The 14,689-nt window shown below is 43.7% G+C and overlaps 2 protein-coding genes across 3 annotated transcripts in view; one reads left to right on the top strand and one right to left on the bottom strand.

The window, feature by feature from the left end:
- LOC123484199 (phosphofurin acidic cluster sorting protein 2-like) overlaps positions 1-14,689 on the bottom strand; it is a 104,352-nt gene that overhangs the window by 42,619 nt on the left and 47,044 nt on the right. For both annotated transcript variants that reach the window (XM_045214261.1, XM_045214260.1), the window contains exons 3-7: positions 8,042-8,131; positions 7,570-7,695; positions 5,022-5,184; positions 3,815-3,906; positions 3,375-3,458 (exon numbers count right to left, since the gene is read on the bottom strand). In XM_045214261.1, the coding sequence (XP_045070196.1) occupies positions 3,375-3,458; positions 3,815-3,906; positions 5,022-5,184; positions 7,570-7,695; positions 8,042-8,131 (555 nt within the window). The remainder of the gene's footprint in view (positions 1-3,374; positions 3,459-3,814; positions 3,907-5,021; positions 5,185-7,569; positions 7,696-8,041; positions 8,132-14,689) is intronic.
- Positions 8,957-14,689, top strand: part of LOC121572372 (procathepsin L-like) — a 75,322-nt gene continuing 69,589 nt past the window's right edge. Inside the window, exons 1-2 of the mRNA XM_045214263.1 lie at positions 8,957-9,305; positions 9,940-10,027. Coding sequence (XP_045070198.1) covers positions 9,304-9,305; positions 9,940-10,027 — 90 coding nt within the window. The 5' untranslated portion in view covers positions 8,957-9,303. The remainder of the gene's footprint in view (positions 9,306-9,939; positions 10,028-14,689) is intronic.

The raw sequence follows: 14,689 nt of genomic DNA on the forward strand, positions 1-14,689 counted from the left end.
CAGAGCAAAAAGCCATGAGGTCGAAGGAATTGTCTGTAGAGCTCCAAGACAGGATTGAGTCGAGGCACAGATCTGGGGAAGGGTACCAAAACATTTCTGCAGCATTGAAGGTCCCCAAGAACAGTGGCTTCCATCATTCTTAAATGGAAGAAGTTTGGAACCACCAAGACTCTTCCTAGAGCTGGCCGCCCGGCCAAACTGAGCAATCGGTGGAGAAGGGCCTTGGTCAGGGAGGTGACCAAGAACCCAATGGTCACTCTGACAGAGCTCCAGAGTTCCTCTGTGGAGATGGGAGAACCTTCCAGAAGGTCAACTATCTCTGCAGCACTCCACCAATCAGGCCTTTATGGAAAGGTGGCCAGACGGAAGCCACTCCTCAGTAAAAGGCACATGACAGCCTGCTTGGAGTTTGCCAAAAGGCAACTAACTCTCAGACAATGAGAAACAAGATTCTCTGGTGTGATGAAACCAAGATTGAACTCTTTGGCCTGAATGCCAAGCGTCACGTCTGGAGGAAACCTGGCACCATCCCTAAGGTGAAGCATGGTGGTGGCAGCATCTTGCTGTGGGGATGTTTTTCAGCAGCAGGGACTGAAAGACTAGTCAGGATCGAGGGAAAGATGAACGGAGCAAAGTACAGAGAGTTCTTTGACGAAAACCTGCTCCAGAGCGCTCAGGACTTCACACTGGGGCAAAGGTTCACCTTCCAACAGGACAACGACCCTAAGCACACAGCCAAGAAAACGCAGGAGTGGCTTCGGGACAAGTCTCTGAATGTCCTTGAGTGGCCTAGCCAGAGCCCGGACTTGAACCCAATCGAACATCTCTGGGACCTGAAAATAGCTGTGCAGCAACGCTCTCCATCCAACCTGACAGAGCTTGAGGGGATCTTCAGAGAAGAATGGGAGAAACTCGCCAAATACAGGTGTGCCAAGCTTGTAGCGTCATACCCAAGAATACTTGAGGCAGTAATCTATTGTGTGTAGATTGATGAGGAAAAAAAAACAATTTAATCAATTTTAGAATAAGGCTAAGTAACAAAATGTGGAAAAAGTCAAGGGGTCTGAATACTTTCCGAACGCACTGTATGTGGTGTTCAATGCAGGCCTACATTGCATGAGACTTTTAAAAACATTTTTACATTATGAAGGGCTTGATATTCATAATTTTTTACTTGGTCTGTAACACCATGGGCCAAATACGTGACTTTAAATTACATTATATTGTGTTGTATGATGCAAGAAACTCCATTACAAAATACAATTAATTATTATTACCAAACAGAGAATTAGACAATGTAGGCTACCCCTCTGCCTATTAGCTTATTTGCATATAAATTCACCAAAAAAAGAAACGTCCCTTTTTCAGGACCCTGTCTTTCAAAGATAATTAGTAAAAATCCAAATAACTTCACAGATCTTCATTGTAAAGGGTTTAAATACCTTTTCCCATGCTTGTTCAATGAACCATAAACAATGAATGAACTTGCATCTGTAGAACGGTCGTTAAGACACTAACAGCTCACAGACGGTAGGCAATTAAGGTCACAGTTATGAAAACTTAGGACACTAAAGAGGCCTTTCTACTGACTCTGAAAAACACCAAAAGAAAGATGCCCAGGGTCCCTGCTCATCTGCGTGAACGTGCCTTAGGCATGCTGCAAGGAGGCGTGAGGACTGCAGATGTGGCCAGGGAAATAAATTGCAATGTCCGTACTGTGAGACGCCTAAGACAGCGCTACATGGAGACAGGACGGACAGCTGATCATCACACCTGCGGGACAGGTACAGGATGGCAACAACAACTGCCCGAGTTACACCAGGAACGCACAATCCTTCCATCAGTGCTCAGACTGTCCGCAATAGGCTGAGAGAGGCTGGACTTAGGGCTTGTAGGCCTGTTGTAAGGCAGGTCCTCACCAGACATCACCGGCAACAACGTCGCCTATGGGCACAAACCCACCGTCGCTGGACCAGACAGGACTGGCAAAAAGTGCTCTTCACTGACGAGTTGCGGTTTTGTCTCACCATGGGTGATGGTCGGATTCACGTTTATCGTCAAAGGAATGAGTGTTACACCGAGGCCTGTACTCTGGAGCGGGATCGAGGTGGAGGTTCCGTCATGGTCTGGGGCGGTGTGTCACAGCATCATCGGACTGAGCTTGTTGTCATTGCAGAAAATCTCAACGCTGTGCGTTACAGGGAAGACATCCTCCTCCCTCATGCGGTACCCTTCCTGCATGCTCATCCTGACATGACCCTCCAGCATGACAATGCCGCCAGCCATACTGCTCGTTCTGTGTGTGATTTCCTGCAAGACAGGAATGTCAGTGTTCTGCCATAGCCAGCGAAGAGCCCGGATCTCAATCCCATTGAGCAAGTCTGGGACCTGTTGGATCGGAGGGTGAGGGCTAGGGCCATTCCCCCCAGAAATGTCTGGGAACTTGCAGGTGCCTTGGTGGAAGAGTGGGGTAACATCTCACAGCAAGAACTGACAAATCTGGTGCAGTCCATGAGGAGGAGATGCACTGCAGTACTTAATGCAGCTTATTCAATTTCTGTTAGTCACATGTCTGTGGAACTTGTTCAGTTTATGTCTCAGTTGTTGAATCTTGTTCATACAAATATTTTCACATGTTAAGTTTGCTGAAAATAAACGCAGTTGACAGTGAGAGGACATTTCTTTTTTTGCTGAGTTTACAAGCCTGTCTCAAAATATGACACAGCCCCTTTAATTAAGACATAAGCTTTTTATGTGACTGGCTTTCCAAAGACAGCTTGAAATGTGGCCTACACGTTTTGTGCTCTAGTAAGAAGCAGTAACTCCCCAATGCTGATCTATACTTATCTATAACTTGGCTAATAACTCACTAACTAACAAAGAATATCAAAAATGTGCACAAGCGCGGCTCTGATCTGAACTGATCTGAAAAACGCATTCACTCGTGGGTGATTGAAAGACAGCTCATGTGCTACCCCTGCCAATAGAATTCTACTCCGTTGCGCTCTGGCTACAACAAAATCACAGACTCAATCTTGCAAAGTTAGACTTGTTTTGATTTGTTGCATTGAAAAGGGGCTGATATAATGTTGATTCGATCACAGAAAAAACGTTAATATATATAGTGCAAACTAATGGGGCGAACTCAGTGAAGTTCAATCTCTTGCGTCTCTGTGCGGCGTGGTAGTCCTGGAGGAGGTGTGCGGCCGCGCAGGTGCGCAGCTTAGAGGAAGCGTTGCTCAGGGCTCTATGCTGGGGCTAATCTCATTCTCTGCACTAAAATAAACGTACATGCTAGGTTTGATGTGTATTTGAATGAATTTATCCAACCACATTGTAAAGTTGTTGATGTAGGGAGGCTCCCCCATCCTTACCCTTGTCATGGATGTTGTCCGAATCATTTTCCTCCGGTTTTTCTTTGGCTTCCTTTGTACATCATCATCCTCATCGTACAGGTCCTATGAAATAAATAGTTTTGTGTCATAGAGATCAGTGTTTTACAACCCATGGGAATGTACCTTTTTGTTCCAGCCCAGCACTAACACACATGATCATCAAGATTAGTTGAATCAGGTGTGTTAATGCTGGGCTAGAACAATAAAGTGCAGTTCTGTGAGCTATAGATTGAGAAACACTAGGCCAATGACATTTTGGTCTATAACTACAACTAGAACCCAGGAGAACTAGTATGCAGGGATTTACTGTATTGGTATATAGTGTGTATTTTTGTGTTCGTGACTGCAAATATCCATTACAGATAATTAGAACTGGAGATCTTCCCCAACAGCAAACTGTAAGATATGCTGTGTCTCACCACTGGTTGAACAGCATCGTCGCTAGCTTCCTGCTCCGAGGAGTAGCTGTCGTCGTCATCCTCTGAGTAGTTGTCCATATCCGGGGAGCGATCTGGGGTGAAAGACAGGAACATAAGCTACATGTCAATTCTCCCTTCACTCACTGTGACACTGGAGAATTTAGCATTGATTTTAAATGGCTATGTCCCATTGCTCCACTCGGAGGCTCTGAGCTAAAAGGACAAGGTCAAGTAAGTTTTAATGCCTCTAATGTCACTCCATACTTCCTCAAGGACGGGAAAATAGAATGAATGAATTAGAGAGTTCAGTAACATTTTTCTAAATATAGCTTGCCGGCCATCTGGCTAATATTTCATCCTTGACAGATGATTTCATTGTGGGGCGCGGGCTGTCAAGTTTCACAGTGAATTCCTTTACATTAGTGCAGCTGACATCTGTATCGTTTACTGGGCGTCCATTTTCGCTCTGGGAGCATGAGGATCCTAAGGGAGCGTCAGGTGCCAGGCTGTAACCACCTTAAGAACCACTGCGATTATTATCCTCAATTTTCCCTCAGTAACATTGGTCCTAATGTACTTAAGGTGTCATGGTTAGGGATATAGGCCCCGGTACTAACGGTGGCCTGTGGACACAGGCAATATGTTTGAAGGACCCTTCCCATGGGGCCAATAGTGGGTCTGTGGTCGGCCTAATGCACTTCAGTAAATAGACTTTTGAGTAGTGAATGTATGGAAATCTATAGAGCGACACAAGGACGAGTGAAACGTTGAAAGGCTACACAGAACAAGTTCTTTTCAAAAGCATTTTCTTCAGAAAAGTTAACCTCAGCCATTCTGTGTCAAGCCCTTTGTGAAAACGAGTTGTCAATATAGAAAAGAATGTCTATTAAAATGTGCAATTGCCAAGGAAATGGTTTCACTCACGTGACTGTCAGGCTAAGTGCAATGCAAATATGCACTTATTATGCAATTAAAAGCCATGCGATAGACTAGCTTCCAGTCTAGGGGGTGTACTTGTACATCAAGCTTACTCATGCTACAAAAACAAGAGATATGCTCTTGCCCCAAGGGCCGTTCTGGCTCGGACAAGGATACTTTATGCAGTTAAATAACATTATGCCAAAAACAACTGTTTTCGGGATGAATAGCTTTCCTCAGTGTGCGGGCAAACACTTGTGATGACAAGCACTGGTTTCCAGGTCCCCACCTAAGGCTTTGGCCTTGGTCCCTGGCTGCCCACTGCCGTCCTCATGGTCAATGGGCTGACTGGACAGGGAATACACGCTGAGCTCGGCCGCACGCACCGGCACCTCCTTCACGTTGCTATGGAGACCCAGGATCTGGGCTCCATCTGTCGGGTGCTGCATCACCTAAACAGAAGTCAGGACAGAGAAGTGTGTGAGCGACATACAAATGTTGTTGCGTTCATTCATATGCAGGCGCAAACACACACACACACATTCGTAAATTTGCACACACACGCACGCACACCTTCAACTGAAGCACACAGTTTTTATTCGAAACGGGGCAGCTTTATTTTCCTCCCCATGTTTTCTTCCTCATGTCACGCCAAATCGGATTTGTGCGTCTCACCATGACAGAAACCCCATCACAGCGACGCCTCTACTCCCACCACACTGCACTTCTCTATCTTCGCTCTAAGCTCTAGGCTGTGTACCAAATTGCATACGGTGCCATTTGAAAGGCAGCCCTGGAGTTTCATTACCCATCAATCACTGGGGCAAGTTGCGTCGAAAATGAAAGGCCCAAATGTTCTCCAATCACTGCTGTCATTCAAACCCAAGGCAAAGTCTGACGGCACTTTGTTCAAACAGTCACATCTCTACTGACATATTCTCTGTCATTCTCCCCGGCATGCTGTATTATTCAGCTGTTTGCGGAGGAGACCTGAGGAAAGTTGTGAAACTAATTGCAAGTGTATTGCAGATGGAGACCTGAGGAATTGTAGCTATGGTAGTCCTGTAATGTGATTTGGGGAATGAGGAAGCATGCCTACATTCGGGGACATGGTTTAATGTTGGCTGGTCGCTGTGTGGAATAGTTCATGGAAGTGCATATAATTACACTGGCTGGTGTTCAGTACATTTCAAATAGTGGGTTTCTGGATATCGCTTCTGTTCACTTTATGCATTCGGTTAATAGGTTCCTTCTTGCTTTGGCAGCTTTGAATTTAGTACAGACCTTGCTAAAAAATTATTCTGAATAGGAACTGGTAGAGCAGCCTGATCTCATAGACTAGACGTAACATAATGTACGTGAATCAAATTAGGATGATTTGTTATGTTTGGTATGGTTACATAAGACAGAAGGTTACTTAACGCAAAAATGAAAGGAGGGTGGATGGGTAGGCGTATAACGCAAACATCTAGCGTGTTAGAATTTCATCATGGACAACTTTAGTATTTTAGCTAATTAGCAACTTTGCTACTACTTACTACTTTTGAGCTATTATGCAACTACTTAGCATGTTAGCTAACCCTTCCCCTAGCCTTAACCCTTTAACCTAACTCCTAACTCTAACCTACCTCCTAACCCTAACCTTAACCCTAACCCCTAGCCTAGTTATGATATACAATAGCGTTAACCACCTAGCCAATGTTAGCCACAACAAATTGGAATTCGTAACATATCATGCGAAATGGATGATATTTACGAACAGCATAATACGAAATGCTCTGAGACCAGGTTAGGTGGAGTTGTCTATGCCTCCTGCAAACCAATAAAGGTAGGCTATGTGTTGAGGTATGAGTGTGTGTTGGGGTATGTGTTGAGGTGTGGGCCCTGCCAGAGTGCGAATTACACCTCTTTTGAGTGCACGCACCTAATAATAAAGACATTTACATTACATTTACGTCATTTAGCAGACGCTCTTATCCAGAGCGACTTACATGAGCAATTAGGGTTAAGTGCCTTGCTCAAGGGCACATCGGCAGATTTTTCACCTAGTCGGCTCGGGGATTAGAACCAGCGACCTTTCGATTACTGGCACAACGCTCTTAACCAATAAGCTACCTGCCGCCCCCAGGCGGCAAGACATCATTTAAACTGTAAAAATGTATTACCTTTTAATGTGGCATGAACACAACCAGTCATGATATTTTCATCTGATTGTCAAACAAATCACTTCAAAAAGTAGGCATGTTGGTCCCCTCCAAAATAATTCCAGCATCCAAACTGCATACTCGTGCCATTTTATGAACGGAAATAGTACAATAATACATTAATTGATGCGTCTTGCTGACAAACTGAGCTTTTTTGTCGCCTGAAAAGTCAGGACACCTGAAATGCATTGGAATAAAGGCTATTTTTTATCAAGGACGCATGGCAAACAAATGGCGAAAAATGAGGAAGTACAAAGGAAAATCTATGCGTAAAGGAGCTCATCTGAAGCCGAAATTCAGCACTACTGGATGGACAGCGCCGCCACAGAAATAAATGGTTCAAACCATGACAAAGAGGTGTTCGTTTCATTGGAAGATTTTATTTTCATATTTACCACTGTAAAACAAATTAGCATTATTTAGAGACACCCAAAGTTTAACTTTTGCTGCATTTAGGGGAGCTAACGTCTCATTCAGGGGAGCTGAGCCCCGCCTGGCTCCCCCATAATTCGCACCATGGGCCCTGTTTTCCAAAGTTACAGATTTATAACCCCATGACAAGCAACATGTGTTTGACTTCATATGCTGTTGTCATAAAAAAATTGGTCACAAATATTAAGCTGTTGTCTTTACCTCTGCCATATTGATGACGCCCACAGCCAAGGTCTTGTACCCCAGGATGGTGCGGTTTTTATATCGCTTCCTCCTCTGCAGCATGATCTGCAATCGGTTGGCGTCCCTTTTGAGGAAGTGGGGATACTAGGGGGGACAGAAAAGGGTGTAACACACATTAGGTGTTAAAGGAGGTTACATCACACCTTACATCATGTCTGTAGCCATAACAACGTTTTTCCTTAGTCTGTCATTTCTTTGATGCCTTCAGATCCACCACCTCAGATGGGCTTTGAACGCCAACCTGGGGTGTGGGAAATACACTATAACTAAAAAGGGGGTATGATTTGTTTACATAGGCACTACCATTAATTTAGCAAAAAGCACTGTACATCAACCGTTGGCTACTGAAATATGTACTTCAGTCACGTAACGGATCACTCTTTGATACATTGATATAATAGTTTTGAAAGCCGTGTTAACCTGGCCATACCTGGAGTGAGAAGGTTAGCTCAAGGTCAGTCTCCATCAGTCCGTCTGGGGGAAGGACATACTCATTGGACCTCAAGATGCGCTTGGAGCCCTGTTTGCGGAAGATTTAAAGAGAGGCACAGTGAGAGTTAGGGATGTAATGGTGACTGAAACAAAGACATTTGGTGGTAACACTTGACTTTGCAATGCTCCTTTCCCTGAGAAACGTGTACAGAAACTCAATTCTAAAACTCACACATCCCTGTGTCAAAGAAGGAGGGTTTGCCAACGATGCCTAGAGGGTAGGGGCTAAAGCTTAGGGTTGTTTCTGGACAGGGTCTTGGAGTTGCATGTTACCTCAGTAACCTACTGATCCAGACACTTTAAAGGTAGACTCAGCGATATGATGTAGATGCAGAAAGTAAAAAGCATAATGGATCAATTTCTGCAACAACTAAGAGCGCTGAAGCACGAGGCTCAACTTCTTTGGTGCCCTCGCTACCACGTTGTGAACAGCGTGATGCGAACACGTGCACAGATACTGTGTGTGACTGTGTGAGAGCATCTCGCTCATCTCAATATCTCCGGTGCTGCTCGTGGCAAAGTCATTTCGCTGAGTCTTTCCCAGCATGCGCTATCATCTCACCCCACTCCCAATACAAGCTTGCTTTCATCGTGTATCAGTGGCCGTGTCCGAAAACCCATACTTGCGTCCTAAATAGCAGGCTGTTTGAGTATGCGAAAAAAATATTGTTCTATAGTATGTGACATTTTGAAAATCAAGTATACTTTAAATACCTGGATGTCATACTCATTTCGGCTTTGACAACAGCTGATCAATTAGATATGGGGATGCGCTACCGAAATCAACGAATAGCGGGAAACAACGCAATCGCAATATGCGAAAATAGAACGTTTTATAGTATGGGAATTTTCGAAAATCAACAGACTCGGTACTGGTATCTCTTGTATACAGCAAAGTTATCGTTACTCATTGTATATCCATTATTGGCAAGGGCCCGTAAGAATTTCACTGCTAGTCCACATATGTTGTTTACAAAACATGTGACAAATAAAACGTGATTTAATTTGCTTTAAATGCCAGGATGTTATACTAATTTTGGATTTTCATCTAGTAGAATTCGCTGCACACTTTTCGGGAATTTCACAGCCACAATGCATTGGAAGAAGGGGGCTGTGAGGTTTGATAGCTAGATCTCTTCAAGTAAACATCAAAACAACTTGGAAGATGGCGAATAAATATGCTTCTGCGGTGGTGTTCAAATGTAAGTCGTTTTTGTTCTCCTTAAAATGACCACTATTTCATCGTAACGTTACATCTTTGAAAACAGATCTGCAGCCTGCTGCCAGCCGTGCCTTTAGCTAGCTACATGCCTTAGTAGGACCAGAAGTTATAACTGTACGAACAGTTACGTTAGCTACAGGGTTACTTGCTTGCTGTTGAGCGGCAACTTCCCATTTAGTATTAGCCTAGTTAGCTAGCTAGCTACTTGTGGTAAATACCAGGGTTGCCGCGTCTGATGACAATATAGCTAACGTTAGTAACGCGTTACCCTCCATTCCTATTTTCCATAGCGGTGATGGTCCCAACACTTCTCTTTTCTTCTAGTTCTCCTGATTTGTCACGTCGGTTTATCTGTGTTGAGCTGATTATAATGTTCATGCTATGCAATATTAGTTTCTACTGGAAAAGTTACAGCCTGAATGGGTCTAGCTAGCTAGTTCATTGCACATAACCTGTTATGGTAAAAGTAATGGTAAGCTGCACTCGTTACTGTTTCACCTTGGCACTCCAATTTGATGAAGTATGTGGCAGTCTAGCTATCTACAGAAAGGTCACACATCTCTACAACTCTGCTCATGTTTTGGTCAATGTTGTACTTCATCATGTCTTTTCAGGATCTACGTGAAGGAGTGTGAGCTGGAGGGGCTGCTGTCACCTGCATGGGTGAAAAAGAAGTGGGAGAACCTTAAGCAAAAATACACGGTACGCTACTGTATGCTATTTTGACATTTATTGTTGTGCTGTGCTCTCTGAGAGCAACAACACTTTTCTATTTATTTCCTATGCTTCACTGGCACATTTATGTAAGTGTGAAGATATACATTGAGTGTAGAAAACATTAGGAACACCACCTGCTCTTTCCATGACAGACTATCCAGGTGAAAGCTATGATCCCTTATTGATGTCACCTCCTGTTAAATCCACTTCAATCAGTGTAGATGAAGGGGAGGAGACAGGTTAAAGAATGATTTTTAAGCCTTGAGACAATTGAGACATGGATTGTGTGTGTGTGCCATTCAGAGGGTGATTGGGCAAGACAAAATATTTAAGTGCCTTTGAACTACAGTTTCCTGTGTGTATCAAGAATGGTCCACCACCCAAAGGACATCCAGCCAACTTGACAACTGTGGGAAGCATTGGAGTCAACATGGGCCAGCATCCCTGTGGAACGCTTTCGACACTTTGTGGAGTCCATGCCCCGACAAATTGAGGGCAAAAGTGGGTGAAACTCAATATTAGGAAGGTGTTACTAATGTTTTGTACACTCAATGTGTGTGTTTGTGTGTGTGTATGTCACAGGAGGTTGGTTCCACCTTAATTGGGGAAAATGGGCTCGTGGCAGTGACTGGCGCGGAATTAGTGGAATGCTAACAAATACATCAAACACATGGTTTCCAGGTGTTTGATGCCATTCCATTTGCTCCGCCATTCCATTTGCTCCATTCTGGTCATTATTATGAGCCATTCTCCCCTTAGCAGCCTCCTGTGGTATATGTACACTACCGGTCAAAAGTTTTAGAACACCTACTCATTCAAGGGTTTTTCTTTATTTTTACTATTTTCTACATTGTATAATAACAGTGAAGACATCAAAACTATGAAATAACACATATGGAATCATGTAGTAACCAAAAAAGTGTTAAACAAATAAAAATATGTTATATTTGAGATTCTTCAAATAGCCACCCTTTGCCTTGATGACAGCTTTGCACACTCCATATTTAGTATAATAATTTTATTTTTAGAATTCTATAGCGCTTTTCATAATTTTCTGAAAGTGCACCAAAAGCAAAAAAAACAAGCAATACATCATCACTAGTAGTCTACCTATAGTTGGCTAGATCAACTAATAGAGGCCAAGGCTTTGAGTGCATGCATCCTCAAAGATGGAGATGTACAGTTCATGGCTTGATCAGAGGAAGGTCAGGGATATGATTGATGTGTACATATACCACAGGAGGCTGCTAAGGGGAGAGTCTGGTGATGATCTTGTAGAGGGCTAGTTCCCCGAGTCGTGTAGCCACTGGACTTCTCCTGAGTGCATACATTATTTTTTTGTATTTTGCATACTGGCCCCCCGTGGGTATCGAACCCACAACCCTGGCGTTGCAAACGCCATGCTCTACCAACTGAGCTACATCCCTGCCGGCCATTCCCTCCCCTACCGTGGACGACACTGGGCCAATTGTGCGCCGCCCCATGGGTCTCCCGGTCGCGGCCGGCTACGACAGAGCCTGGATTCGAACCAGGATCTAGTGAGACCACTGCGCCACTCGGGAGATCACCACACACGGTTCAGAGTAGTAGGTAGCCAGTCGCCCTCATTACGAGCTCTCTGTCTCATTCCTCTACTGCATCTCCCACTCCTCTCAAGCTTCAGCTGACTCTTCAATTGATACATGCTTAGGCCTACGGTTGAAACTCAAGTTTACTCCAAATACGTTGTTCCAAATGCTAGCTACTTAGCTAACGTTAGCCCAAAACAACAACACTACGGCACTCTGCTGTAGTGAAAGGTCACTGGGTGGGGCTACAGACGATCCTTTCCAGTTCATACGCGTAGCCATCACTGACGGTGCATTTAAGACAACAGGGAATTCGTGGGAAAAGTCCAGTGACATGCAGAAAAAAATAGGGGGAAAAACTCAACAACAAAGATAGAGATTGTTTTATTTTCTTTCTATCATGGTCAGTTAGCGCTTCACTAACTCTTAGTCTCCATGCTGACTGTTTGGTTTTCTTGTGGGAGGATAGCAGTGGCGGCTCCTGAAAAAATTCTCAGGGGGGGCAATTTTTCTGATGATTTAGGTGACCTACACACATTTTAAAAAAGATATGTCCAGCAACAACATGAAGACAGGGGCAGCATATAAGTCAATACTGATATACACATTACTTGCTTCAAAAAGGCCTCATGGTTGAATTGGAAATATGTGCACCTGAGCATAATTCACAACAAGCAAGCAGGAGCTTTTGATAGAGGCTACTGAAAACATTGATGCAAGTTATTGGTAATAGGAAATGTTTATACACTTCCATATTCTGCCCTCTTGTATAGATTTGTGAAAATGAACAGTGATAGACATTTTGCCTGAAAACAGAATTTGAAAATAATTTCTAGAAAAGGTAAACACAGCTATCTGTATGGCTTTGTAAAAATGAACAACCATATTCTGGCCAATTGTATAGATTTGTAAATATGAACAACCATATTCTGGCCAATTGTATAGATTTGTAAAAAAAAAGTTTTACTTTTTTTAAATGAAAAATAACTATTTTAAACAACATCAACTGTGAACTGATTTGGGCGGTGTGTGTTAAAGAGACAGACAGGGAGGGACAAAGAGAGAGAGAGGCTACATTACTTGTACTGAAACTGTTCTCTTCTCTCTTTCAATGCAGCAAAGCGGTCAATGACTTTCTCATTGAAATCAGGCATAAAATTCAGCTGATGCACATAGCAATGCACGTAATGGGCATTCTTGAAATGCTCACGTACCTTTTGCTGCACACCAGCCTTCTCTCCCCTCATCACACTGGCTCCATCGTAAGCTTGCGCAATGAGTTTGACTCTCAGTTTCAGTCTCTCCAAAAGCACACTGGCGATTGAGACTGAGGTTGATTCCGAGATGGGAAGGAACTCAAAAAAGCGCTCCTGCACTCTGTGGTTGCTATCTATGTACCTCAGCACCAGCTGTGTATGTGTAGAAACGTCCGTGGTCTCGTCAGCTTGGATAGCTACGAAGTTCGCCGACTTCACCTCCTCCACAATATGTTCCCTCATGACCGCTAGCATACACTCCAGTAGCTCGTTTTGAATGGTCTTTGATGTGAACTTCTTTCAAAGAGACAATCGAGTTGCACTGAACGCTATAGCCATCTTGATAGTAGTACGTGAATTGATTGACGCTGCTACCCGCTCTTTTCTTAGTTACGTTCATGGTTATGTTACGTATGACGAAAGCGCGTAAGTGCAAGCCCTCAGAAACCCATAGAGATTGTATTGAAAGCTCTGATATTTGAAAAAAAAGATTTTACATGAGAGGCTATGAGAGACTTCTGGGCGATTTTCAACCTGACTGAAATCGCCCCAAAACGGGCGGGGCCATTTGAAGCACGACTTTAGCCTGATTGGACATTTAGTGGCAGATCAGACGTCTAGATTAGAACACTGATAACTACTGTTGCCGTGATATAATTGATTAGAAAAAAAATCCCTTGCTTTTCCCGTTTGGCAGTGCGTCGCCCATATCGCCCTAATGAACACACCGCCCCTGGAGGATAGTCTAGCTTGACATCCAAATCAACTGACTGGAAACGCAACACGCTAATTGCTAACAAGACAACAGGGAAAAGCAGCAGTCAGCATCAAACTCCTATTGAGCTGTTGCACACAGCTGTACTAAAATGGACCAGCAGACAGTTATCAAAGTGATGAAACTTCACAATACATTCAGTCTTTAGAGACGAAAGGGAGGAGGAAAGTTTGTGAGGAAAACAAAACATGGAAAAATCTGGATTCGGATCTGCATTCCTCTCATGGTGACTCAGCAAACTCAAAAGGGTGCTAGCTACTTCAAGACACTAATGCTAATTGATACCAGAGCAGGAAGAAAAGACATGTGGCTTCCAAGAGTAGCCCCATCAGGCACTGACAGACAACTAAGTGCGTAGGTAGGTGTCGACTTCAGACAAGTCTGCAACCAAAGCTATTGGTTAGCCCAATGACAATACAATTAACTCATTTCTGAACGCATTCAAAAAACGGAAAGGACCAAACACAAGTATGCATTAGCGGCTTTTAACATACGGAAAAAAACCACCACAATCTTCTGAGTTCTGTAGCTAGAGATTCAGAGTGACCAAGAATAAACATTTTTCACACTCTTTTTCCTCCTGTCAATGGGGAATAGAGAGCAGTCGAGACCAGTCTTAACTCCTACCTACACTGCAACTTTTGGTTATTTTGTGTTGCCGCTCAACATGCCGTCATCAGAGGATCAGATGTGGCCATTTAAGTGCCTTTTCTGACAAGTAGCAAGCAGGAGGAAATTAATAGACCTGAATGATTGGTGTTCTCAGAAATGTGCTGAAGTATCGAGTTACTCGTAGCAGGCAGGCTGCTGAGACAGGCGCTAGCTAGCCATCACAATCAACACAGGAGGAAATGAATAGACCGGAATGATGTTCTCAGAAATGTGCTGAAGTACCTAGTTACTTGAGGACAGAGCAGTGGTGGGCAATATTGACTGACACTTCAGGGTCTTTTAGGGAACAGCCATCTAGGGTTTTCAGGTCAGGTTTTCAACCTCCTGATGAACTGTAATTGTCATGCTGACATGTTTTCGATTTCTTGAGGTTCGT

Source organism: Coregonus clupeaformis, unplaced genomic scaffold, assembly GCF_020615455.1.
Source record: "Coregonus clupeaformis isolate EN_2021a unplaced genomic scaffold, ASM2061545v1 scaf0226, whole genome shotgun sequence".
In the NCBI taxonomy this organism is placed as follows: Eukaryota; Metazoa; Chordata; class Actinopteri; order Salmoniformes; family Salmonidae; genus Coregonus; species Coregonus clupeaformis.